At 50.4% G+C, this 27,776-nt stretch overlaps 1 protein-coding gene across 1 annotated transcript; it reads left to right on the top strand.

Annotated features, from left to right (window-relative positions):
• The first annotated feature begins 288 nt into the window (after nt 1-288).
• On the top strand, nt 289-27,776 carry RFLNA (refilin A). The gene is made up of 3 exons (XM_077159593.1): nt 289-554; nt 14,131-14,240; nt 26,235-27,776. The coding sequence occupies exons 1-3, from the start codon at nt 348-350 to the stop codon at nt 26,566-26,568; spliced, it is 651 nt and encodes a 216-aa protein (XP_077015708.1). The 5' UTR covers nt 289-347; the 3' UTR covers nt 26,569-27,776.

Below are 27,776 nucleotides of genomic sequence, written 5' to 3'. Positions count from 1 at the left end.
GGGAAGGTGCGGAGAGACCCGGCCGCGGCGCGCAGAGGCGAGGGCCGGAACGTGCGCTGGGGCGGGCGGCGGGGAGTGGGCTGGAGTGCGGCCAGCGGCGGCGAGCGGGCGGCGGGCCCAGCGTGGAAGCCCGAGCGCGGAGCCCGGCGCCCGACTGCCGGCCCCTCCTGGGCGCGGCGCGCACCGACAAGGCGGGCCGGGCGGGCGCAGGGGGCGCGGGGCGTGGGGCCTGACGCCGCATCTTCGCTCTGCCCGCAGGTCGCCCCGCCGCCGCCGCCTTTCCCGGGCCGCCGAGCGCGGTGGAGGAGCCCGCGGAGCCGGGGGCCCGCGGCCCGCCCCCCCCAGACATGGTGGGCCACCTGCATCTGCAGGGCATGGAGGAGGGCCTCAAGGAGAAGAGCCAGGAGGGCTTGTTGGACAGCCCCGACTCCGGGCTGCCCCCCAGCCCCAGCCCCAGCCCGCCCTTCTACTCCCTGGCACCGGGCATCCTCGACGCCCGCGCTGGGGGCGCCGGCGCCTCTTCGGAGGCCCCCCGGGTCGGTGAGGCCAGAACGGTAAGGACACGTCTTCACGCAAAGAGGGGCCCAGGGGCCAGCGGGTGGGGTGACGGTTGGCGCGCACCGCGCCCCCAGAAATAGTTCCTAAGCCGGGGCTAGGCTCATTTGCTTCCTTACCAGCCAAGAAAGTGTCGCAGGGACAGTCAAGCTCCCTAGGTGGGGGCGGTAGCACCCTAGATGGGATCCGGCTTGATCCCGGGATCTAGAGTCTCCTCCCTCACCATCCGCCCCTCTGTGGAGTGGTTTGCCTTACTGTTAGCAGTAGAAGGGGGTTTGAGTGTGTAGGGGGTAAAGGGCAGGGTCTGAAATTCTCAAAGAAGTTCCCTGTTCACTAGGTGGGCTTGGACCAGGAGAGGAGGTTGAAGCTTGCCGACATCCCAACCCTGGTCCCAGTGCCGTACCTGACTCGGTTCCTGGTTTGCTGCCCTCAGCCACGCGTGCCAACGTAAAAGCTTTGTATATGTGTTTATTTATTCCAAACCCAGACTGGAACCCATCCTCCCTGAGATTTGAGGGATGTTGACGTGGAGCTGAGGCGGTGCCTGGGGAAGGCTGGAACCCAGGTTAGAAAACTCTCAGGAGTTTCGTCTCCTGCCAGACTTTGCCAGCCTTAGCGCAGCATTTGGGTTTGCTCCGTAGGGACTGCTCTGTAGGGACCTTGTTTGGTGGTAGGACCTCAGACTGGATGCCCGTGGCAGGCTGGAGCTATGTGGGCAGGAGGGGGCACCTTCAGGACAGCAGGAAATGACAAGTTGAGAGGAACAGAGGTTCGAACAGTCTCGGTGGCATATCCCCATTCCTGCCTGTTCTCTGCACTCTGGTGTTTCTGCATGCTTTAGCATCTTATCTTTTCAGTGTGTATGTACTTGCACAACTGCAGCGTGACTCCACTTTCTTGGCGCCCTAGGAAATGCTCGCCGGGTAGTCCTCTCCCCAGCAGAAAGGAATCTTGCCCCTCTTGAAATCTAATGACTTGAACTTTTATTTGTGCCACCTTTGCTTCTTGTTGTAGTGGGTCCAAAATGCTGCACATTGGATTTGCTTTGGATCTCTTAAAAAACATCCATGGCTGCCTCTTACTTCCTAGTTAGTTTCATCTAATTAGTTGAGGGTCCACCTGGGTATCAGGATTTAAAATTTTCTCCATGTGATTCTGATATGTAGCCAAGTTGATTTGGATGACCTGGCTGTTTGCACCTAACTTGAATGTGCCAGCTTTCCTGCTGGGGCATCTCAGACTCGGCTCAGCAGTTTGTGGGTATTTGCAGCTGCACACATCGGGAATGAATTGCAATGGTGCTGAGAGAAAAGGGCGAGGGAGCCAGCCTGCCCTTTCTTCTTTGGATGACAGGAGAGCTCTTTCTTAGAGAGGGTTTTCCAGCCAGTCTCTCCCATCAAAGTATACCAGTGCCAGCACAAGAATTGCCTAGCTAACTTGTCTTGGCTCTTCTCTTAGATTTATATTTTCTCCTTCCCTGTAAGCTAGATGCCCACATGGAACTGTGCTGTCCTGATCTTCTAAGTTCAAAGGCAAAACCTGGGGCCAGTAATAATACTTGGCACTTAGCCCTTATCACATACCAGGAACTTCTCTGAGGCCTTTACCTGCATCAACTCATTTGATTTTCACAGCAAAATCTGTGAAGTATGCATTGTTGTTATCCCTGTTTTGCTGAGGAGGAAGCTGAGGCACAGAGAAGTTTAGTAAATTGCCCATAGTCACCCAGCTGATAAGTGAGGGAGAACCCAGGCAATCTGGCTCCAGTCCCTGCCCTTAAAAACCCAAATTCCTATGTACCTGCCTGGATTTAGATGATACTTTTAATAAAAGTAGAGGAAGTGTGCTAAGGACAACCTCTTCTCAGCCTGCAGGCCGGCAGCTTTGGCCCTGCCCACCTAACTGGTGACCAAGGCATAGGCAGTCCCTGTCCCCCCCCCCCCCCCAGCTCCTGTTACTGTGGTTTATCTGGTGTTTAACAGCACCCTGCTCAATGCTGACTCACCCAGAGTGCTTTCTAGGTGTAGGTGAAGGCAAAATATCAGGCTCTGACCTTCCATGTCTCCAGGGAAAGGGGCAGAAACCTGCCCTACATCTTGGAAGTGAAGGTTTCAAATGCCCAGGGAAGAGGCTAGTGGCAACCCAGGGACTGAGTTTCCCCTGGCATCCCCCTAGCATTGTGTCAGATGATAGGAGTCTGGGTTTCATCTAGGATTGTCCCTAGTGGGTGTCTCTTTTCTGATACCCTGGCACTAGTGCTGCCTCCTGGCCGGGGGGTGGGCTTAGGGTTGTTGGACTGTAGCCTCACTGTCCCCAGATCCCAGCTACTTCATCATCACTAGTTTGTCTGATGGGTCAGCCCTCACAGGGTCTCCCAAACAACCTGTACTTCACACTCATGTTAAATTTGTTCAAGCTTCACTTCACTGGGGACGTCACCCTCCCTCCACTTAGCCTTAATAACCTGCACTTTTCTCTAGTCAGTGCCCTGTTGGTGCGGGGAACCTGGGCACAGGCTGACTGCAGGATTGTGCCCCAGGATGTAGAAGGCTTCAGGGAAAAGGCTGGATGTGAATGAACCCCTCTTGACTGTGGGTTTTTCTTGCTCTCTCTGGAGAAAGGTGGAACATCCCTGATTACTCCCAAACCAAATGCAGATGTAGGAAACAGCCATTTGTCCAGCCTTTATCACGAAGTGTGTACCATTTGCCATGCAGTGTTTTGCACTATCGGGAACACAGTAGTGAACAAGACTGCCCTGTTGGAGCTAATGTGGTAGTGGGGGAGATAATCGCCAAGTTAAATATGGCACCCGGTATCAGGTACTGATCAGGACCATTAAGACAAAATACTAGCTGAGGGGTGGAGTTACTTTCTACAGGGTGGTCAGGGAGAAGATGCTTAATAGAAACCTGAAAGAAATGGAGTGAACTGTATGGTTACAGGAGTAAGGGGTACTCCAGTCCAAAAGAACAACAAGGGCAAAGGTCCTGAAGTGGAAACAAGATGGGCGTGTTTGAGGTCAGTCGAGCTGGAGCTGAGGGGGCTGGGGAGGAGGAGGGAGAGGCAGTCAGAAGCCAGAGCCCAGATGAGGGAGCTGTAGGCTAAGCTGAGGCAGAAAGTAAAATTCCATTTGGTCTTCTAAAAATGTATGGTGGGTGCATGGGTGGCTCAGTGGTAGAATGCTTGGCTTTCATGCAGGAGACCTGGATTTGATTCCCAGACCATGTACTGCCCCCCCCCCCCAAAATATATATATATATATATGGCGAGTGTAACATTTTTGTTTCCTAAATGGCATCATTAGTTCCTTCAGTTTCACTGCCCCCAATCAGAAACCCAAATCAGAGAACTCTTGAGAGAAAGAGGCCCTTGTGGAACGCACACAGTAGCCCTCTGGGTTTAAGACCTGTCTGCTGGCGGGGGGCCAGGCTCCCTTGGGTGATTCAAGTGGTAGGAAGAGTGGCTGCAGATGCCCACTGGGCCTGGAGGGCTTTGCCAGTCGGCCGCATTCATCCACAGATATTTAAACCAGGCTGGGCAAGGAATACAGCAGTGAGTAAGACTGACGCTGTCTCTGATGCCTGGGACCTCTGGACACCTAGACTGTCAACCTGAGTCTGGGGCAGTGTCTACTGTCCTTCCTTCCACCCCATCCTGCAGCATGGTGGGCATTTTGGATGGCACCGTGGGAGAATGCATGCTAGTAGAAGGGTGAGTGCATGTGTATGGCAGGCGCCCACCTCCTCAACTTCATATGGATAGTGGGGGGAACAAACTGACCCACCTACTGCCTTCGGGGAGACCACTGTTGCCATTTAGGATCATAGGCTGCATTCTCTGGGGTGCATGTTCAAGGGAACGGCCACCACTGCAGATGGGTCGCTTGTCTCTGGAAATGAGGAGGTAATGGGGTAACAGTGGTACGAAGAGGCAGATCTGGGCTCTCTCAGATGCAGAGATGGGGTGTTCTAGCCCTGGGCTCTGTCACTGCACTGCTCCTACCACACAGAGTCATCCTGCGGAGTCCCTGTTGGATCTCTCCTGGTTGCTCATACCTTGGGTATATTTCTGAATGGCACACCAGAGGATTTCCCTGAGGAAGAGGAGCCATTTCCCTGTACCCTGATTCTGAGAGATGCCCATATATGCTGGCTCTAAGTAGAATCAAGGGCAGGTGTCTTTGACCCGTCCTTGAAAATTTCCTGAGTACCCCAGGCACAGTCCCTTCTTACAGTCAGGCTGTCATCCCAGGGCTCCTGAGTGTTCTCATTTCTGCTTTCTGACTTGGGATGGTGTCAGAATAAGGGAAGAGAGGGAAGGCAGCTAGGGGGTTAGTGCATGGGGTTGGGAAGGTAGGATGGATAGATGGACATATGGACACATGGATGGATGAACAGATGGACCACGATGAATGGACAGATAGATGGATGAGTGGATAGATGGCAAGGAGATGGGGCCACCCCCCTTGGCCACCTTCCAGCTCACAGGTGTGTCCTGACCAGTGAAGGTGCTTGGGCAAGCTCAGGTGGAAAAGAGCCAGGTGTGTCAGGCTGGGGAGAGGGAGGAGCCTATTTGCAAACCAGGAGGGGCTGGCTGGGAGGAGGGTGTAGAGGGAAAGCCAGAACACTGGCGCCTCCTGTCAGCCCTTGTCTCCTTAATCCTGGGTGAATTTGCCTCCAGCGGGAATTCAGGAAAGTCTCTGACAGCCCCAGGTCTCTGTGGTAGGCTCACCTGTCTGGGAACTCAGTTTGAAGTGTAGCTTCCATGTGAGAAGAGGACAAATAGGCCCTCGCCCTGTGCAGGTGCTCTGGAAAGCGTGAGCAGTTGCTGTTTCACCTGCACAATGCCCCCAGGCAGGACTGGCAGCCACTCCAGCGAGGGTAGGGTGGGTGTGAGCATGTTCACCTCTTTTGCCTTCCAAGCTCCAGACCTCTCGGCCAGAGGTGGTCCATGGACCCCTGCTGCCGCCTCAGGTGACATCTGATCTGGGGAGTGTTTGCCTGCCAAGTGGACCTTCACAAGAGGAAGTCTGGCCTTGTTATTCTTTGAGTCCAGAAAGCAAGTCCCTTTAAAGAGGCCACCTGGGCCCTGTGAAATGTCTTTCTGGGGAGCGTTCTACAGCTCCAGTATTCTGAGTCTTCAGGGGAAGGGCGTAGCCCTGCAGTCCCCCACAAAGAGCTGTTTGTGCCTAGGGTTGGCACTCCCCTTCCCCCCTTTTTTGGCTGGCAGAACCTTCTAGGCCCTGCTTGCTTGGGCCCGACGGGGCCCCTGTTGGGGGGAAGCAAGCCTGTCCTGGAGCCCTGCTGGGAACCTGTGAGTCTGTTGTGTCTGTTTGCTCACTGTTCCACTACTCTGGGCACCAGACCTGGAGCCTGTACCGGGCCCATGATGCTTTGTGGCCCCTCAGGGATTGGCTTGGCCATCAGGGGTCTACTGAGGGTTGTGCCATGCTCCTTTCTCTCCCAGGTGTGCTGTGTTGGGGTAGGGTGGCGACCCTTAGGAAGGCCCCTCTGCGATGCTCAGGACTTGCTGTGAATACCAAGGCCTTTTATAAGAAGGCTAAGAATCCTTGATGCTTAAATGACCCTTCCTGTTTCATTTTCCTCGCGTCTGAGATCAAGGTTACCCTTAGCCCAGCACATAAACTTGGGTCCCAGATTACAAATGCATGCATGCCAAAGGCAGTGATGTTTGACCCAAGAGTATCCAGAGCTGTCACGGGTCAGCAAGGCCAGGAGCCTTGAGAAAGCCATTGCTGAGGCCCTGTATGGCTGTGGCATGGATGCTGATCCCCTGAGCCAGTGTGGGGCTGACCAAGGTTTCTGGCTCTCTCCAGAAAGAGAGAGCAGAATAGGGTGCTCCAGGCTCTGGACCTATCCCCTGCCACCTGCTCCCCCATTGATGGGCAGCCTGTCCCTTCCAGGAAGTTCACAGCTCCCCACACTTCTGGCCATGGCAGCTGTGGGCTGCCTGTGTCAGCTGAGCTGTGCACACACACACACACACACAGTTGTGCATACACACTGCTGAGCCTCCCTGTGCATCGCACCCTGCTGGGCCCTTGGCAGGCTTGCCCATTATCCTGTGGTACCAAGCTCCCAGTAAACAGCGCCGTTATCTTCCTTCGCCATCCTGTGGGCCATGTCCTGTACAGCAGCCAGGTTGGGGGAGAGTCTCCAAAGCACTGCAGTGTATTTTTACTTCCAGCTAGTGAGTGTTTATCCTCATCCTGGTGGCTCCTAGGGAAGGCACATGAATCACTACAGGCTGCCCTCCAGATCGTTATTCCCTCTGCAACCCTGTCCTCACTGCCCCCACCACCACAGTCAGCTCTTTTGCCTTCTTCAGAGGCCAGGGAGCCAGCTTGGCCTCCCCAGGCTAGAAGGGGGGGTCTCCTAGGCTCCTGGCAGGAGCTGGGGAGTTGGGGTCTTTGTACCAATTGTGGATCCCTCCGGAGAAGCAGTGGAAGGACGGTGTCTGGGATAATGTGTCTATCCTTCCACACTCAGCTCCTGTGGCCTACCACCTGTTTGCTGTCTCCCTGTATCCCAGGGCTATAAGGAGATACTGAGCTCCCCAGAAAACTGGCCAGCCTACGTCCCCAAGCATCCCTGATGGTCCCCCTGTCTTGGGATATGGCCTCAAAAATGGCAGCTGGCTTGTTTTACAGATAGGCAGACTGAGGCGTAGTGGGGAAGTGATTTAGAATCTCCTAGCAGGCTCTTGTGGAAACAAACCTGGGCTTCGTGGGAAACTTTCTCTGCTTCGTGGTGACCAGTGAAGTGGGTAGAGAGTGGCAGACCCCCTGGGTGTGCATGCCTACTCTGTGTACCCTACTGTGTGCCCCCCTCCAGCCTGAGCCCCCCCAGCGGCCCTCCCCAACCCTCCTGTCGGAATGTGACCCACTCTCACAGAGGCATCCCATTCCGATGTGCTGGAAAGTCCTCCCGGGGCCAGCAGCGTGCTTTCTTGGCTGAGGGAGGTGATTTCCTTGCTTGCTCCCCAGGCTGGCTGAATTCCACAGGGCTGGCACCGTTATTTGGATGGTAAAATAATCCTGTGGCCACAAAGACACAGCTCTGAGCTTCCGGACAGCTCTGTGGCCACCACCGTCTGCCCTTCGTTTCCGCCCTGGGGGCCCAGGGGAGCAGTCTTTGGTCTTGGCAGGGACTCTGGAGCCGCCACCCCCAGACCCGTCGGATGCCAGCCTACACCTCAGTTTTCACGCTTCTTGATGCTCTCTTGAGGCATTTCCAGCTTCGTCTAAGTTTGAGATGTTTTTCCAGTGGGGCTATTTGGAAAACAGTGCCCATGGCTCTGGCTTCCCAGCCTGGCCTGTGAATTGAGCCTTGTCTCCTTGCCTGGCAGCCGGTTGGGAGTGGGATTCAGCCTGAATGGGGCAGTTTTCACATCGAGGATCCAGTTGGGGGGCTGTCACGTGACCTCTGGAGGGTTCAGTGGTCTCTTTATTCTGGGTGGGCCTAGAGGAATTGTGTGTGCTCAGTGACAAGTGTGCTTTTGTCTACAGAGGAGTTCCTTCCCTTCTGTGCGTCTTGTCTGGGACGTGTGGAATGGTAAAACAAGTGGCAGGCTGGCTCTGTCTTCTGCCAGCCCTTCCACCTATGGTGGACGAAGAAACATCTCCAAGAATGATGGTGGCCTCGTTCACATCGCCTCCCGTGCCTGCTGCTGCCCTATCTTTGAACAAGGAAGGTGCTGGGTGGGGCCATGCCTCATAAAGGGCCTGGCAGACAGTCGGCGCTCCGCAGACAGGGTTGCCTGTTGCGGTGGACTCAGGGCTCTGCCCCTCATGTGGGTTTGGGAGAATGCTATACTTCATATCTCTCAGGGGAGACAGTTGTCTAGTCATGCAGTTTTCTAGCTCGGGTCAGTGTCAGCCCACCACTATGCCCAGAGAAGGCCGAGATGGTGTTGCTGCCTTTTCTTTCTTTTTGATTCAATCCTCTGAAAAAGTGAAAGCTTGCTTCTGGAAGGAAGGAGTGTCATGGTCTCATGACTCCAAGGGTGTGAGTTGTACCTGTCTCCGGGGCGGCCCCCATGGGGGGATCAGGACAAGCCACCTTTCATTCCGTGCTCCCTTGGGTCACATATCTGCTTGTACTGACTCATTCTGTCCTCATTGCTGCCCACAAGGCAGGTGCTGACACCCCTAATGGCAGAGACGAGGAGGCTGCGGCCAGAGAGGGGAAGTCCGTTGCTCGGACCCACAGTGAGTTAGTCTCCTAGGACTGCTGTAGAAAATGACCATGAACCGAGAGGCTTAAGGCAACGCAGGTTTATTCCCTTACGGTTCTGAAGGTCAGAACTTCTAAAACAGGCATGTCAGCTGGGCCGCTTTCCCTCGGGAGACTCTTGGCAGGGAACCCTTTCCCTGGTCTTTTCTGGGCTTTCAGAGGCTACCTGTATGCTGGGGCCCGGGGCCCTCCCTCCACCCAGCGGCGCTGCTGCCTCCACTCTGACTGTTCTGCCTCTTTCTGTCTTTTGAGGGCCCTTATGATTTCATCGGGTCCATCTGATAATCTAGGATATCATCTTCATCTCCAAATTGCTAACCTCCTTATATTCTGAGAGGTCGCTCATGCCAGGGTTAGCAGTCACAGGTGCTGGGGGCAGAGCCAGGCACCTCTGGGTGACTGTTCTGTCTGCCACATCCAGCCTGCAAGTCATAGTTGCCTCCTTGTGGGACCACTTTGGTCCCTGTAACTGCCAGGGAGAGACAGGGTCACCTTGGGAAAAGCTGCTTGGGTCTTTTTGGGAATCTCTTCTCGTTCTCTAGGCCTCTGTCCTTTCTCCCTGTGATGTTTGTTCCTTGTTCTGAAGATACCGTGGCTGACTGGGGAGGGGGCTGTGGCTGCCCCTTGTCCAGAGGCTGATGCCACCTTGGAACTCCCATGATCAGGGAGGGAAGAGCTACTTTGCACGTGTAAGATCTTGCCTTACGACAACACAGGCTCTGTGAGGGGACGTGGCCTCAGGCTGGGTCTTTTCCATAGCGACTAAATGGTTCCTGAGCACCCACCATGTGCTGGGGATTCATGAGACCGTCAGGTTGTGAACCACAAGGGGCTTGTGGTCTGGGGTGAGGTTGGGGGAGAGAACGGACACACACAAAGGGGTCATATCCATGGAGACTGGCAGATGGGAACTCCAGGGACCCCAAGAGGACAGGGAGATGATGCCTGAGTTGATCCTTGAGGCCTCTGGACCAAATGAAAAGAACTGGAAGGACATTCTAGGATAGGGAATAGCATGAGCCAAGGCACAGAGGTTTCCTGCGATCACGGCCCAGAGTCTTGAGAGAGCAGCATCAGAGGCCTGAGTGGGAAGTATGTGGAGTGCTGGGAAGTGTAGACATGAACCAGCTGTGAGGGGGACCCTAGGTCTGAGTGGGGCAGCCCAGGTGGGTTACAAGGTGCAACACAGTCGCACTGGTATGGGCGCCAGCAGGCTGGCATGGTTAAGGGAACCAGACTTCCAGGGTTCAAATCCTAGCCCTGCCTCCTCCTTGCTGTGTGGCTTTGGGCAAGTCCTGTGGCTTCTCTGGGCATGTTTTAGTACCTGAGAAATAGGGCTGCTGGTAGAACTCATGGGATGGTTTGTGAGGATTACATGAAACTATAGTGGAGTGCACAGAGCAGTGCTGGGTGGAGTTAGAGCTCAGAAGGCACCAGCAGCTGCTGTCGTCATCATCCAGGTGAGAGCAGCGAGGGCCTGGAGCTGAGGCTGAACTATTCTGACTGCAACCCTGTCTCTGCTTGACAATCCCCTGCCCAGTCCTGCCACTCTCATTCTACTTTGCTGACAAATGCTCCCCCAGTAAGTGACCTTCACGGATCCCTGAACTCCCATCTCAGTCTTGCTCCAAAACAGAAGTTCTCTCTGAGCAGGTGCCATTTAAACTGAGACCAAAGTAGGAGGAGGAGCTGGCCAAGGGGAGTAGGGGAGGAGGGTTCTAGGCAGTGGAACAGCACGTGGGGGTGGGGGTGGGGGAGAGAGGCCAGTGTCGTGAGCACTTGGGGCAGGTGGGGTGTGGAGAGGGCAGGGCAGTGGAGCTGGGAAGTGGATGGTGGCATATGACTTAGACGGGAGAATGAATGACAGTGGGCAGACCTCTTTTTGGCCTGAGAGGCGGGAACCCAGAAGAGATCCAGGGTTTCAGAAGTGAGTCTTTGTCATGAGAACCAGACTCTTAAGGGCTAGAGGGAGGGAAGACCAGGCAGAAATCCCCGGGGGCCTGCTGTCACACCCTGGGTGGGCTCGTGGGGCCAGTGGAGCCCCATGCCTGGAGGACTTACCACTTTTTTGACTCTTGGAATGGAGCCTTTTCCTTAGAAGCCTGATTCTGATGATAATTTTTGTGTTTTTGCTTCTTTCCTCCGTTCCTTTCTCAAGGGCCTGAGGGAGGGTGCTGGTCCATCTCACCTTGGCCGTGCTAAAGAACCCAGGAGAGAGGCTATTTCCCTACCCTAGGGAGAGGACCCACAGTGTTCAGGGAGCCTGCAGCCTCCCCGGGCTGTGATAGCCTCGGCTTCCATCTACACACTACCCCAGCAGGTCCCCTCCCACCCTGGTGCCTCCCCGACCCCGGCCAAGGTAATGAGCCGGGAGCAAAGCCAGGACTCACCAGGGGTCCTGAGTAGTGGCTCCAGGGGAGGCAGAGCCAGTGATGGGTGCTTTGGGGGCTTGTCCAATCTCAAGGACCTAGAAGTGCTGTCATTTTGGGTGGATGGGAGAGCATGGTAGGCCGGTCTGCTGGCTGAAACCTCACTGCAGGGTGTTAGGACCCTCTGAAAACCAAGTAAGATGAATATCCCCTAAACAGTGCCATCCACCGGAACTTTCTGTGCTGGGGAAGTGGTGTCTGCACTGCTCGGTTTCTGTGCTGGGGAAGTGGTGTCTGCACTGCCCAGTTTCTGCACTGGGGGAAATAGTGTCTCTGCACTGCCCAGTATGGTTCCTACTAGCCACTGTGGCTGCTGAGCCCTTAGATATAGCAAGTGAACTGAGGAACTGAATTTTTCACATCACATCACATGGGGCGTGATGTGGCACCAAGAGGTGTTTAGGAGGGTGTGCAAGAACCTTCTCTAAATGCTAGAATATTTGAATGTTTTATATGAAACTCCATGACTTCAGGGGTAGACTGGTTTAGGCCAATGAGGTAGGTGTCGAAGTAAAAAGGAAAATGGGTTGATTTTAAAGATGAACTAAAGTAGAAGCATGGGTGGAATGCAGATACAGCAGGGGCTGTGGAGAGGGCAGTGACTGAGTGACATCTGGGGATGTGGCCTTTGGATTGTCCCCTCTGGTTCGTATGAGGGAGGCACGGCAGTCTCAGCAGGTAGGGCACAGGAGGCGGCCTGGGGGCTGACATGGCCCCCGTGCCTAATGGGCTGGGCTTCTAGGATGCCTCAAGTGCAGGCCCCATGACCTTCAGGGCCACAGTTGACCCCCTTCATCCTTCAGATCACATCACAACCATTGCTTCCACAAGGAAGCCCTCCCTGGTTTCCTGTGAAAAGGCCTCATCAAGGCCGCCAGAGCTCCAACCACCTTTCCTTGACAGCCTTCACCACAGCTGGAATTGCAGTCTGTTTGTGGGAATATTTGAGACCTACTTCATGGTATAGGCAGCCCGCTCCAGGGCGTGAGGAGACCTCTCTTCACTGTGGTAAAACAGTACAGGCCCTGGTGCTGACACATAGTAGGTGCTCAGTGATTTGAATGAAAGAAACATGGCCGTGTTGGTCAAGCTGGCTTATTGCATTGGGTCCCTGGAGCACTCGAGGTGGAGATATGTAATTGCAGCAGAGGGGGACGGGGAAGGGGGCTGTGTGTGCGACAACTGCCATACTAGCATAAGTTAGGTCATGCTATGTAACAAACATGACTGAATCCTGGTGGCTTAAAACAGCTCAAGTGTCATTTTGGCTCTCACTACATACATGTCGTGATTTGGCCAGGATGTCAAAGCAGGACATTGTGTTTGTCAAGGTGCCAGGTGTCTGAGGCTGACAGAAGCTGCCACCTTTAACTGGAACTACTTGATGGTCAGTTGGTATTAACGGCTCCCACACTGGCCATTGAATAATCAGAGAGAGATAGGAGAAAGAGCTAGGGTAGAGTTTGCGGACCTGCGAGAGCCCCCATTTCAAGTCCTGGTATGGAGCTGCGTCAGAAGGATTCTGATTAAAGAAATGGAGTGAGTTATGGGGCAAAGTTGCCAGCAGAATCCCAGTAAAACTGCTAACAGCTCTTCTAAAAGCTTTTAGAGAAATTCCTGATTTCTTCTTCAAAACACCTGCTTTTCTAGACCCTCCCTTGGGCTTAGTGTCACTGAAGGACTCTCAGGTAGATAGAGGGACTTTCTGGGTAGTGGGGAGGGCCATGAGGCTGTGCTCGGGAGGGGCAGTCCCTGGGAAAGGCCCGGAACCAGGGAGATGGATGTTGCCCATGTTGGCTTGGGGCTGGGCAGGAGTAGGAGATCTGTATTTGTGAATTGGCTTGGGGCAAAGCGGGCAGTGGCCTGGGCTGGGGGGACAGGTGGGGCAGGGGGTAGGTGGGGCACCTGGGATACCTCCCTGAGAGGGGGGCTGGGGGCGGCACCTGACTGTATTTCCATAAGGAGTAGAAATGGAATTGGGGGGACAGACCAGAGAAATAACTTCCCGTGAGTTCGGCTGAGGGAGGATTTGAAGGGGCTCTTTTCTGAGGAAGCATTTTTATCATAGAATTCTCTGTTCCCACCTTGAGACCCTTCCTGTTGCGAGTGATAGAAAAGTAACTCAAATTGTCTTAAGCCACAGAATGAATTTGCTCTTGCTCACGACGGAAGACTCCTGTGTTAGCTTTAGGCTTGGCTCGATCCAGGCATTCAAGTCATGTTGGCAGGACTTGCTCTTTTACCTACTTTTTGCCCTGCTTCCCTCAGTATTGCTTCATCTCTGAATTAGTTCTCCCTGAGTAGTAGCCATCTGTAGCCACCGGCTGGTCCTCTACACGCATGGCCATCTCAGGGTGGCTGTCTCCATAGCTCTGGTAGAAAACCTGGGTAAGGTTCTCAACAGTCCAATTTGAGTCACAGGCCCTTGGCTGTGCCATGCATTGTCACTAAGGAGATGCTGGACAGGCCATACTGGCACCCATACTCTCCATCCTGAGGATACTGGCCCTCAACTGACTTCCTTTGCTCCTCTGTGATCTGATCACCTCCCATCTGTGTGTCTTCCGGCACGTGTCACAGATACAGATGTCCCAGGGTCTTTCTACCCTTCTGGGGGTTGCCTCCGTCTTGAGCTGCAACAAGAAGGTCTGGGAGGCCTTTCTCTAGGGCTTGGGGTCAGGGGCTTCCCAAGAGGGCTCGCTGTTGTTTGGGGTTTGTAGCGAGGCTGTTACCCTGTCTCCTTCTTGAGATGTCTGGGAACTGGGGGGCAGGCCCGTGGGTACTGAGCCTGGCCTGGAAGAGTGTCGATGCCCTCTTGGGCCCAGTAGGGAGCTGAGGCCACGTTGCCAAAGAGCCACATAACCCTGCATCTGTGACCCTCTCTGCAGCCCCGTGTCCTGCCCCGGAATCCCCCCACCCCCGAGATGAGGCCCCGGATGCTGCCAGTGTTCTTTGGGGAGAGCATCGAGGTGAACCCAGAACCCCCCCATGAAATCCGGTAAGTGGGGGTGGGTTAGGGTGGGTCGGGGTAGGGGACCAGCTCCTCTGGTGTTGTGTCCCAATGGGGTGCCCCCCTCATAGCTAGAGAAAAGACTGATGCTAAGACACCCACACTCCAGGGGCCCTCCTCTACCTCCTGCCCCCCAGCTTACATTCATCTATTGCCCCAATTACTTTCTTCTCTCCCAATTGGCTGACGGTTATTTTAAATCCAGCCTCACAGGCTAGGAACGTTTGGGAAGTGGTCACCAAAACCACTTTCCTCCCCTAACACAGCACCCTCCTCCTTGTCCTGCCAGGTTCCTAGTATCTGTAATCAAACCATACAGGCAACGTGGGCCCCCTTTTCCACTGTTTTCCTAAGGTGCTCTGTGCTTGGTGTGACGGGGGTGGGAGGTGGTGTTGGTCCCCATTGTCCCACACCTGGGTCTGGGTTTGAGATTTCAGAAGACCCCACGGAGCCTGTTGTTAGAGGGAGCCTTCCTTGAGGGGAGGGCTACTGGGGATCCCCGGGGTGGTGCTGAGGGCTGTGTGGGTCTGGCCCGCAAGTCCACGGGGCCCGCAGAGTGGATCTGTCTCCGTCCCACTGCCTCTGGCCCCCACCAGCTCTGTACCTAGTCCCAGGACACAGATGGGTCTCCTTTAAATTTTTGCTGCTAAAATGTACTGTTTACCTGATACAAATGCTAACCAAAGGTATATTATCAGAGCCCCCAGCAGCAGTGGGTGAGGGACACCTTGACTCTCGGGAGCTTTTCCTCTTGCCACAGGTGTTTACGGACCATCTGTGGTGACACAGCGGTGTATTTCAGCTCAGATTCCTGCCTACCTGGAGCTTTTCGTGTTATTTAAGAAACTTTTTAGAGCAGTTTACAGAGAAATCATAAACACAGTACTGAGTTCCCTTATACTTTCCCCTACTCATAGATTTCCCTATTATTAACCTTTTGCATTAATGTGGCTTACCTGCTAGAGCTGATGAGCCAGTATTACTATAATTATATTATTGACTAAAGTCTATGGTTTACATTAGGCTTCACTGATTGTGGTGAGATATTCTGAGTTTTATAATTTTTTTATCATGGTACCATCTTCAACATACAATTTTTTGGATGTACTTATCCAAGTTCTCTCAACACCATCTGTTATAGAAACTGTACTGTCTCAGTTGAGTGAACTTGGCTGCCTTATCAAAAATCAGTTGACCATAAATATGTGGGTCTGTTGGTTCCATTGATCAAGTCTACCAGTGCCATGCTGTAACTTTGTATTATGCTTTAAAGTCAGGCAGCGTGAGTCCTCCAACTTTCTTCTTCTTTTTCAAGATATTTTTGGATATCTGGGGTCCTTTGCCCTTCCAAATAAATTTGATGATTAGCTTTTCCATTTGGATAGAGTAGCATCTTGATTATATTTAATCTTCCAGTTCATGAACACGGAAAGTCCCTCAATTTATTTAGGTCTTCTTTGATTTCTTTTAGCAATGTTGTGTAGTTTTCTGAATACATGTCTGTATTGTTGGTTGAACTTATTCCTAGATATTTGATTCTTTTAGTTGCTACTGTAAAAAGAAATTTTTTGATTTCCTCCTTAGATTGCTCATTAATAGTATATAGAAACATTCTGATTTTCGCATGCTGATCTTATATCCTGCCACTTTGCTGAACTTGTTTATTAACTCTTAGTAGCTTTGTCTTAGAGTTTTCAGTATGATCTATATACATGATCATGTTATCTGTAAATAGTGAAAGTTTACTTCTTCCTTTCCAATTTGGATGCTTTTCATTTCTTTTTCTTGCCTTATTGCTCTAGCTGGAACATCTAGCATAATGTTGAATAACAGTGGTGATGGTGGACATCCTTGTCTTGTTTCCAATCTTAAAGGGGTCTCTCACCATTGAGTATGATGTTACCGGTGGGCTTGTCAGACTGCCCTTTATCATGTGGAGGAAGCTGCCTTCTATTCCTACCTTTCAAAGTGTTTTTATTAAGAAAGGATGCTGGAATTTGTCACATGTTTTATCTTTGTCAGTATGATCCTGTGTATTTTACCCCTTGGATTTGTTAATGTGCTGTATTATATGAATTGATTTTCTTGTGTTGAACCATCCTTTGGGGTTAGTTTGCTGTTCTTTCTCAAGTTCCTCCAGGTGTGCTGTTAAGTCCTCAATTTTTGCTCTTCTTGTTTTTTAATATAGGCATTTAGGGCAATAAATTTCCCTCACAGCACAGCCTTTGCCGCATCCCATAAGTTCTGATACGTTGTATTCTCATTTTCATTCATCTCCAGATAGCTACTGATTTCTCTCACAGTTTATTCTTTGACCGACTGGTACAGACTCGGTTATTTAATCTCCATATATTTGTGAATGTTCTCGTTCTTTAGTGGTTATTGAGATGCAGCTTCATCTGAATGTGATCAGAGAAAGTGCTTTGAATAATTTCGATGTTTTTAAATATATAAAGACCTGTTTTGTGCCCCAGCATATGATCTATTCTAGAGAATGTTCCATGAACACTAGAGAAGAATGTATAACCTTGTGCTTTGGGGTGCAATGACCTATATATATCTGTTGTGTCTAATTCATTTATCAAGTTATTTAACTTCTGTTTCCTTGTTGATCTTCTGTCTGCTTGTTCAATCTATAGAGGAGAGTGGTGTATTGAAGTCTCCTACTGTTATTGTTGAAACATCTATTGCTCTCTTCAGTTTTGCCAGTGTCCATCTCATGTACTTTGGAGTGCCTTGATTGGGAGCACAAACATTTATGATTGTTATATCTTCTTGGTGAACTGACCCTTTAATTGGTATATAGTCTCCTTTGTCTCTTATGATGTCTTTACATTTAAAGTCTATTTTGTCTGATATTAGTATAGCTACTCCTGCTTTTTTTGGTTACAACTTGCGTGAAAGATTTTTTTCCGCCCTTTCACTTTCAGTCTGTTTATATCCTTGTGTCTAAGACGAATCTCTTGTAAGCAGCATATAGCTGGATTGTGTTTCTTAATCCATTCTGCCAACCTGTATCTTTTAATTGGTAAATTTAATCTATTGACATTCAAAGTTATTACTGAAAAAGTATTTCTTGATTCCACCATCTTATCTTTTTTTATTTGTCAGATCTATATATTCTTTTCCCTCTTTTTCTTTGTATCATTTAAATTACCCTTAGTGGTACTCTTCACTTCTCTGCCCTTCTCCAGACCTCCCTCTCCTGTCTTTTTTTTTTCAGCTGGCAGAACTCTCTTTAGTATTTCTTGTAGGACTGGTCTCTTGTTGACAAATTCTTTCAGCTTCTTTGTCTGTGAAAACCTTAATCTCTCCCTCAGTTTTGAAAGACAATTTGGCCGGGTACAGAATTCTTGGCTGGAAGTCTTTCTCTTTCAGGATCTTGAATATATCATACCACTGCCTGCTCGCCTCCAGTTGAATAGTCTGAAGTCAGACTACTGACTCATTTCCCTTGTATGTAGTACATTGTTTTCTCTTGCCGCTTGCAGGATTTTCTGCTTCTCTTCAACATTTGACAGACTGATTAGTATGTGCCTCAGGGAAGGTCTGTTTGGATTTGTTATGTTTGGAGTTCATTGGGCTTCTTTGACTTGTATATTTATATCCTTTATGAGGGTTGGAAAGTTTTCCCCTGTTATATCCTCAACTACTCTTCCTGGCCCTTTAACTCCTCTCTTCTCCTTCTGGGACACCAGTGATTCTTATATTTGTGTGCTTTGTTTTGCCTGTCATTTCCCTGAGTTCCCATTCAGTTTTTTCTGTCCTTTTTGCCATTAGCTGTTTTGAGTCTTCAAAGCCAATCATTCTGTCCTCTATATCATTTATTCTTTCTTCTGTCTCTTCAGATCTGGTGTTGTGTGCCTCTAGTATGTTTTTTATTTGGTAACAGTCTTTAATCTCTTTGATTTCCGCCATTTTTCTATTTATTCTTTCAAATTCCTCTTTATGCTCTTCTACTGTCTTCTTGATGTCCTTTATGTCATTTGCTGTCACACTCATACAACTTTCTTAAGTAGAGTTGTATGAAGATCTTTGATTAGTTCCAACGTCTGTGTCTCCTCTGGGGTTTTAATCTGACCATTAGGCAGGGCTATATCTGTCTGCATTGTGATATGCTTAGTGATCTTCTGCTGTCTTTGTCGCTTGTAAGTATCTTGATTGATTTACTTTGGGAGTTGATTTCTTTCAGTAGTCTAAGGCCTTGTGTTTGCAGGATGATTGTACAGCAGGGAGCAGGGCACGGGGTGGAGCACTCAGTGTGATGATTTGCTTCAGAGCAGATGTAGGTGCAGGTTGGGGATGTTATGCTGATGCTGGTGAACGTGGGCGCCCAGCAGCCAGAGAGGATGTAGCTGTGTGGGTGCACCGGTCTGGGGGCGTAACCCTGGTGTGCACAGGACCCTTCGTGTGCATGCATGGAGCTGTGGCAGCAGGTTGGCGTTACACCTTAATGGATTCGGGGCAAATCTGACCCAGCTGCACAGGTCAGCACTTTCCCAGACCTGGGAAGTGAGGCTGAGTGCTGTGCACACGTGCGGTTCTAGGACTGCTGTAAAGTGTGGTTCCCAGAGCTGAATGACGTGATTGGGGGCCTGTGTGCATGTATGGGCCTGGGAGTGCCATAAAGGGATGCGCAGAGCTCAGGCGGTGCAGAGTGAAGTTGTATGACACTATGGGTAGGGGGGTGGGGTAGCTTAGGTATGGAAGTTAGTGCCCGCTGCCTTTATGGGCTGGTAACAGCCTGCAGGGATCAGGGAGGGGGAGGGAGTGCTCCGGAGGGGTGCAGAAGAGGTGGGATGGGCTGCACTTGGGGTGGGGGGGTGGGGCAGGTATGTGCACTGGTGGCTGGTGGGGTGGGGGCGCATGGAGGATGGGGAATGGGAGAGGGTGATGGGGTTCAGGTGTGTGGGGTGTGGGGTGAGTCACTGGTCACAGGGCTGCGCTGGTGAGGGTAGCGTGCCCAAGGAACATGGCCTAGCTTACTTCCTTGTCCCCGGCTCCTATCCGAGAGCCTCCGTGGGCTCCGCACCTCGGTACCAGGCCCCAGACTTCTGCCTCTCAGTTCTTGGCCTCTGCAACCAGGGCAGCCCCATGTGGTGCAGAAGGCTCTCCCAGGTCAGCCACACTCCCGAATTGCTGCCTCAGTTGCCCTCCTGTCCCTTCTCTAACTTTTCCATGGAGCAGGGCTAATTTTGAGCCACGCTTTTTGGCCGTCTTCCCGAAGTCTCCCATACGTCTTTAAATGTTCTCGTTTTCATTTGTCTCATTTACTGGTTTGTCTTGCAGACCCATAGATTAGGGTGTTGTTGAACCTTATGTATTTGTGAATTTTCCTGATCTCTGCCTTTATTGTTTTTCAGCTCTATTCCATTATGATCAGAGAAAGTATTTTGTACAATTTTAATCTTTTAAAATGCATCAAGACTTGTTATGTGCCCCAGCGTGGAATCTGTACTGGAGAAGAATCTGTGAGCACTTGAGGAGAATGTATATCCTGCTGTTTTGGGATGGCAGTGTGTCTGTTAGGTCTGGTTCATTTCTTCTGTTTCCTTATTGACCTTCTGTTTAGATGTTTTGTCTACTGAAGAGCGTGGTGCTATGAAGTCCTCCAATACTGTTGTAGAGACGCCTATGACTTCCTTCAGATTTGCCAGTGTTTGCCTCATGTCGTTTGGGGCACTTTATTTAGGTCCACAGATATTTATTATTTTTTCCTTGGTGAATTGACCCTTCTAAAAGTATATAATGTCCTTTCTCTCTTAATAACATTTTTGCATTTAAAGTCTGTTTGGGCTGATATAAAGTATAGCTACCCCCACTTCTTTTTCTTTTGTTAATGCTTACATTGAGCAGTTTTTTTCCATTCTTTAACTTATGTTTAGTAATCTTTGGAACTACTACAAGTCTACTGTAAACAGTATATAAATGAATCACATTTTAAAATGCATTCTGCTAATCTCTTTTGATTGGGGAGTTTAATCCATTAGCATTAAGTGTTATTACTATAAAAGCAGTACTTATGTCAACCATTTTATCTTTGGGCTTTTATTTGTCAGATCTATTTTTTCCTCTCTTTTCATCCTTTTAGTTCCCTTTACTGGTAATCTTCATTTCTCTACTCTCCTTCAGGCCTCTCCTGTCATTTCGTTTCAGCTGGCAGGGCTCCCTTTAGTATTTCTCCTAGGGCACGTCCCCTGTTCATGAATTGTCTCAGCTTCTGTTTACCTGTGAATATTTTAAACTGTCCCTCATTTTTGAAGGATAGCTTTGCTAGATAGAGAATTCTTGCCAGACAATTTTTCTCTTTCAGTACCCTAAATATATCATACCACTGCCATCTCGCCTCCACACTTTCTGATGAGGAATCAGTATTTGGTCTTCTTTGGCTTCCCTTGTGTGTGGTGGATCACTTTTCTTTTGCTGCTTTCAGAATTTTCTTTCTCTTTGGCATCTGACAGTCTGATTTGTATCTGTCTTGGAGTGAGTCTGTTCGGATTTATTCTGTTTGGAGTACGTTGGGCTTATTGGATTTGCATGTTTATAGCTTTTATAAGGGTTGGGAGCTTTCCAGCTATTATTTCTTCAACTATTCTTCCTGGCCCTTTTCCCTTCTCTTCTCCTTCTGGTTTACCCACGATGCGTACACACGTTGGGCAGTTTGGGCTCAGCATTAGGCTGCCCCCCCCCCCATGCCTGGGCAGAGGACTTCCACAGCGTCCTTGGGAAAGGGTGGGGCCACCTGCTGCTGCTGCTTTCAAGGGTGGGGATGTGTATCAGGCGCTGCGGATGGAATTACTTACAGTCTCTGACAGCGGTTCTCAGTCTTTTTGTCTCACACTTACCTGTATGCTTTACTCTCTTCCTCTGGTCCCTGGATCCCTAAGCAGTGGATTCAGACAGGTTATGCCTGGCTGTTCTCTGCTTTTGGGTGAAAAGTAGGTGGTGCTGCTCCTTTGCTGTCCTCCATTTTCAAGTTCCTCAGGAGCACTTTCTCCCCCTCTGATCCCTGCAGGCCCTTCTGCAGGCCGCACTTGGGTTCTGCCCTGGGCCTCTGGGGACTTGGGGCCCTGTGAGTGGCGTTATGGTCTGTTGCCCAGTGGGAGGTGGGAGGGATCTGGGCCACTGCCTCTGAGCACTTCCAAGCTGTGTGGGACCGAGTGAGGGTAAGGAAAGGGACTAGCCAGTTCAGGACGCTAGTCTCCTCCCTGATATTGTGCTCCTTCTTCGATACAGCATGTGTGGAGTCCTTCTCTACAGTTCTTAGCACATGAGATTTGTCTTTTCGCTGACTCTCTGGAGACGTTTTTTCAAAGAATGTCTCATGTTGTCATCTTGATGACATCTTCTCCCTCATTTTTGAAGGACAGTTTTCCCAGACAATTTCTGGCTGGCAGTTTTTCTTTTTCAGTACATTAAATATATTGTAGCACTGCCTTCTCACCTCCATAGTTTCTGATGAGAAATTGGCACATAATCTTATTGTGGTTTCCTTATAAGTGATGCATTGCTTTTCTCTTGCTTTCAGGATTCTCTGTCTTTGGCATTTGGCATTCTGAGTAGTTTTGTGTTTTGGAGTGAGTCTGTTAGGGTTTATTCTGTTAGAAATAGGTTGTACTCCTCCTGGGACTCGTATCCTTATGTCCTTCATAAGAGTAGGGAAATTTTCGGCCATTATTTCCTTGAATATCCTTTCTTTCCTTTTTACTTTGCTAAAACTGCTGAAATGCAGATAACATAAAATGGGCTAGTTGTTAACAGTGGGAATATATTAGTATACAAGCTTATATTCTGAGGCTATGAAAATGTCCAAATCCAGATGATACCTGCTTCCTGACAGCAGGCTGCCAGTGATGGGGACTCCTCGTCTGTCACATGGCAAGGCATATGGCGGCCTCCACTGGTCTCGTCCTTCTCGTCCAGATTGCTTGCTTGTGCTTCAGTGACTTCCTGTCTCTGTGGTTCTCTCTCTTTCTCTGAAGTTCATCCTCTTATAAAGGACTCGAGTAAGAAGATTGAGACCCACCTGGAGCGTGCCCCAACTGAAGTAACTTCATCAGAAAATCTCACCTACAGTAATAACCCTATAGTCGCAGGAATGGATGAGCTTTAAGAATATGATTTTCTGGGGTCCATAAACCTTCAAACCATCGCACTCTACCTTCTAGACCCTCAAAAGACATGTTCTTTACATATCCAAAATACATTCATTCCATTACAGTATCCCAAAAGCCTCACATCAATTCAGTAACAATATTAAGTATAAAGTCTCACCAAAATCCATTATGGGTGTGATCTGTCCTGGGGCACAGTTCCCTCTGCCTGAGGACCTGTGAAACTCTGAACAAGTTATCTGCTTCCAGTATACAAAGGAGGAACATTCATGGAGTAAACATTCCCACTGCCATAGGGAGAAATCGGAAGAAAAACCGGAATCACAGTTTCCAAATAGTCCTGAAACCCTGCATCCTCCATTAGATTTCTGCAGTCTGAGAGTCATCTGTAGTGTGAAGTCTTATCCTCCAGGCTCCGTGGAGCAGCACCCCCACCCTTCCTAAGGCTTTGTCCATTGTCCATGCTCTTGGCTTCACCTTCGTCAAGCGGAGGGATGGTTGCCAAAGTCTCTGCAATCCCCAGGGCACAGCCCCCTCAGAACACTGCGTGGTGGCCAGACTCTCCCCACTCCTTGGGGAATGAGCCCCACCCTCTCTGAACACTGGGGGATGGCAGCCGTCCTCCTGAACAACAGGGTGGATGGCCACCCTCTGCAAGCTCTGGGTCAAGCTCACCCTTTCTTCATACATGGGTGAGGCGGCTCTCTTCAACCGAGTTATCTTTGTTCCTCAGCCTTCCTGGTTCTGCTCCTGAAATCCCTTTTCCTTCAATCTGCTCTTTTTCGTCGGGCCAGCAGTGGTTTCTTCATACAGATCTCACACAAAAAAATGTGCTGGTTTTACGAGCTGTCCGTAGGGCTTGCAGCCATCAGACAGTAGGATCCTCAGCAGGTCCTTCCCGGACAACCGCGTCTGCAGGCCTGACTCCCGTGGACACAGCTGATGGCTCCATGTACGGTACCTCCTCACCTGGAGCCCTGTTCTCTGGGGACTCGCTTTCTCAAAGCTCAGAATTTTCCAAACCATCGCCTTCTGGTTTCTTTGTGCCTAGGAGTTCAGTTCTCAGCTTTACCCCTCTCCTCTCACGTTTTAGTATAAGCTGCTACGAGAACCCAGGCTGTACTTTCCACATTCAGTTTGGAAATCTCCTCAGCTAAATATCCAAGCTTATCACTTTCAAATTCTGCCTTGCATCCAACGTCAGGACTCAATTTTGTCAAGTTCTCTGCCACTTTAAAAGAACAATTGCCTTTATTCCAGTTGGCAGTGATCTATCTGAGGAAGTACCTTTAGCATCCATATTGTTATCAACAATCTCTTTAAAGCAGTCTAGGCCTTTTTTATCAAACACTTCACAATTCTCCCTGAATCTTCCCCTTACCCATTTATTAAAGCTATTCCAGCATTTTTGGTATTTGCAAAGCAGCACCCCACTCTTCTGGTACAAAAATCTGTTCTAGTTTGCTAAAGCTGCTAAAATGCACATACATAAAGTGGGTTGGCTTTTAACAATGGGAATTTATTACCTTACAAGTTTATAGTTCTAAGGCTGTGAAAATGTCCAAATCAAGGTGTCATCAGGATGATACCTGCCTCTTGAAGACAGGCTACTTGGGATCTTGGATTCTTCTGTCACACATGGCAGCATCTGCTGGTCTCTCCCTTCTCTTCCAGATTTTCTTCTAGTTCCTACTTCGGTGGCTTCCTGTTTGTGTCTCTCATCCTCTGTGACTTCTGAATTTCATCCTCTTATAAAGGACTCCAGTAAGACGATTAACACTCACCTGGGGCACGCCTCAGCTGAAGTAACCTAATCAAGAGTTCCCACGCACAGTAGGTCTACACCCACAGGAACGGAGTCTTTGGAAGAATATGATGTTCGGGAGTCCATTCAGCTTCTAATTGCCACAGCCCCTTTCTCCTTCTCCTCCTGGGACGTCCGTCACACACGTTTGTGTCTTTCATGCTGTCATTCAGTTCCCTGAGCCCCTGCCCGAATTTTCCCGTTCTTCATCTGTTCTTTTCGATTTCAGATGTTCTGAGTTAGGTCACTGATCCTTTTTTCTGCCTGTCTAAATCTGCTGCTGTATGCCTCTAGAATATTTTCACTCTCATCTGTTGTGCATTCCAGTGTCAGAAGATCTGTTAATTTTCTTTGCACGCTTTCAAATTCTTCTGTATGCTCACGTACTGTCTTAATATCCTTTATCTCTGTATGCTCACGTACTGTCTTAATATCCTTTATCTCTTTAGCCATATTTCCCTTCCTGTTGAATTGGTTTAGAAGACTTATTTGAACATCTTTGATTAGTTCCAAATTCTGTATCTCCTCTTTTTAATTTGTTCCTTTGACTGAGCAATATTTTGTTTCTTAATATAGCTTTTTGTTGTTGTTGTTGTTGCTGGACATCTGATTATCTTAATGAGATTGTCCTGAAGAACAGTTTCCCTCTCTTGTCTAAGATTTTGCTGTTAATTTGATTTCTATTAAAGCTTATCTTTGGCACTTGGCTGGTCAGTACTTTCCAGGGCCAGAGTCTCATGCAGGGGACACAGACCAATTCCAAAGGACCTAAGAAAAGGGTCAAGAAAGTAGCTTCCCAAGACTGCACTTTCCTACCCTGCCCAGCAGGTGGTGTCCTTGAGCAGCCTATTTCCCATGGACCTACAGAGGCAAGTTATTTTTCAGCCCTCTGCCCCTTGTGCTTTTAAGGCAGGTGGAAGTGATAGCAGGCGCCTGACTGGAAAGTGCTGTGGGACCCAGACGTCTGCTTTTGCTGGCCAACAGCTGGATCAGAACTGTCCCCCGTCCTCCACTGTTCCTGGGGATGAGAGCATCCCTGACTTTCCCAGTCTGCAGCAGGCTGTGGGGCAGTGATTCTTTGGGAAATTAGTTTTCATATAATTTCTAACTTAGAGAAAAGTTGCAAGGAGTATAAGGGCACCTCTGTGCCCATTACTCAGTTTCCTCAGTTGTTTATTTTGCTCAGTCAGTTCGTGTTTGCATCCTGTCTCTTTCTATATAGGTAGACAGAGTTTCTTCTGAATCATCTGAGGGTAGTTGCTGATACCTCCTTAACCCCTAAATAGTTTCAGTGTACATTTCCTGAGGACAGCGGTAGTCTCTCACGTACTGACAGTACAGTTGTCAAAATCAGGAAATCTGATGTTGAAACACCATCCACACTTGATATTCAAATTTCACCACCTGTTTCAGTAATGTCTTTTGGGATATTTTTTTTCCAATCCAAGATCATGCATTGCATTTACTTGTCTCTTCCTTTCCTGGCTGCTGTGACAAATAGCACACAAATTGGTGGCCTTAAAAGACAATAAATTTCTACAGGTTATGTTTTATGGGCTAGAAGTCAAAAATCCGGGTCTCGACAGGCCATGCTTTCTCTGGAGTCCTGTAGCACAGTGGTGCTAGCCTGCTGCCGTCTTTGGGGTGCCTCGGTTTCTCCTCCTGCACCCTTGTCAGGATTTCCTCTGCCTGTGAGGTTTCTGGTCCTGGGGTTGCATGCCCACCCTGACTCGGTGTAGAGCCTCCCAGCCACGGGAGCCTCACCTTCACTAAGACAAGCGTGGTTAAAGGTGGTAACAGACGGGTTCACACCCTCAGGAACGTCGATGGGGATGTGAAAGTGTCTTTTGTGGGGGACACGAGTCATTCCCCAAGAGGTGTCGTGCCCCTTTTGTCTCTAAGCCGGAACAGTCCTTTAAGCTTCCTTTGCCCTTCTGGACCTTGACGTTTCTGAAGCCACAGGCCAGCACGCACAAGCCCGCTGAGGCCCCTTCCCACGTGCATGGCGCTGCAGCCCTAATCTTGGGGTGACTTCACCTCTCTGCTGCCTTCTTCCCTCTCCAGCTGCAACTCTGAAGTCAAGTATGCCTCAGAGAAGCACTTCTGTGACAATGTCTTCTGCGCCCCTGTGCCCACCGTCACGGCCTACAGTGAGACCATCACAGCTGCGCCCAACTGCACATGGCGGAGCTACCGCAGCCAGCTGACCCTGGAGCCCCGGCCACGTGCCCTGCGCTTCCGGAGCACCACCATCATCTTCCCCAAGCACGCCAGGAGCACTTTCCGGACCACCCTGCACTGCAGCCTCGGCCAGCCCAGCCACTGGTTTGCCTCCAGTGTGCAGCTGGCACTGTGTGAGGACCCCAGCCCCTGCCTCCTGGGCACTGAGGTGCTCTAACAGGGTGGGATCGGCCCCTGGGGGTGGGAGGGGACAAGGGGCCACATGGCCAGGGACTAGCAAGGGACAAGGCCACCCCGACCCAAGCAGGGACTCAATAAATGCATCTATTTTATTAGCATGTGAAAGAGTAAAGGCAGTGTGAGTCCTGACTGGAGACTACAGGGACGGGGAGGTGGACCGTGAGCCCTGTGGTGGCTCCAGGCCTCAGCGTGAGGGAGAGGAGCAGGTGTGTGTCCGCGGTGTATGCCCACGTAACCTTGGCTGGGGGGCCTGCTGCAGACTGTAGAGACCTCTGCCACCCAGACCCCCCCCCCCCCATTCCTCCAGAACAGGCCTTACCAGGACGTACAGCATGATGGTGCGAGACCAGGGCTGGACGCTGAAGCCGGGGGCTCATGGTAGTTATGTTGTGAGGGCTGGTGGCCTAGGCAACACCTCAAGCCTTAGCTATCCCAGTGAACCGGGTCTCCAGTGTAGACGCTTTCGGTGTAGCCCATCAGAGCAAGGCTCTGAGCTTTAACAGCCGTGGCCCAGCTGTGGGGCCTTCTGCTCCTCCCTGCCCGAGCGGTGCCTGCAGGACTCGTGTCCCGCCATGCCAAGGCCTCTGTGTCAGGCCCCATGGAGCCGGCCTGGGTGGTCAGCAGTGCTGGCTGCTCACTGCGTTAAGGCCGAATCTGGACCTGGACGGGCAGGCTGTGCCATCACACTCGGGGGAGGGCTGTCTCCTGCCATGGGACTAGATGGATTCCACAACAAGTGGTAAAGGACCTGAACCTGTCACCTCCTCGATGCTGTAGGCTCGCCCTGAAGTATATGGGTCATGAAAAGAGGACAAAGGATAAACAGGCCTTGTGCTCCCCAGAACAGGCTGGGAGAAGCCCCTAGGCTGGGCTGCCCAGCAGCTGAAGGGGGCCCAGAGCAAGTACCCCAGAGGCTCTGCTGGGCCCCCTCCCTCAGTTGTGATGGACTCAGAGTCATGGGCTGTCCCTGTAACTCCTCCCAGGGGTGGAGGTGTACCTGGGCTTCACCTCCCTCCACGGAGGCATGGAAGGTGGCCTGGAGCGCATGTCCAGTAGAGGCAAAATGACCAATATATTTTTGTATATCTTCACAGATAGTGTCTTTTCTCCCCATGGTGATACTTTCTGGTTAACAGATAACTTAAGAAATCGATTGGATATCTTAATAAAATGGACCAACCCAAA

Source organism: Tamandua tetradactyla, chromosome 5 (genome assembly GCF_023851605.1).
Source record: "Tamandua tetradactyla isolate mTamTet1 chromosome 5, mTamTet1.pri, whole genome shotgun sequence".
Taxonomy (NCBI): Eukaryota; Metazoa; Chordata; class Mammalia; order Pilosa; family Myrmecophagidae; genus Tamandua; species Tamandua tetradactyla.
Note: the sequence above shows the minus strand (reverse complement) of the source record. Positions and strands in the feature narration are given on the sequence as shown.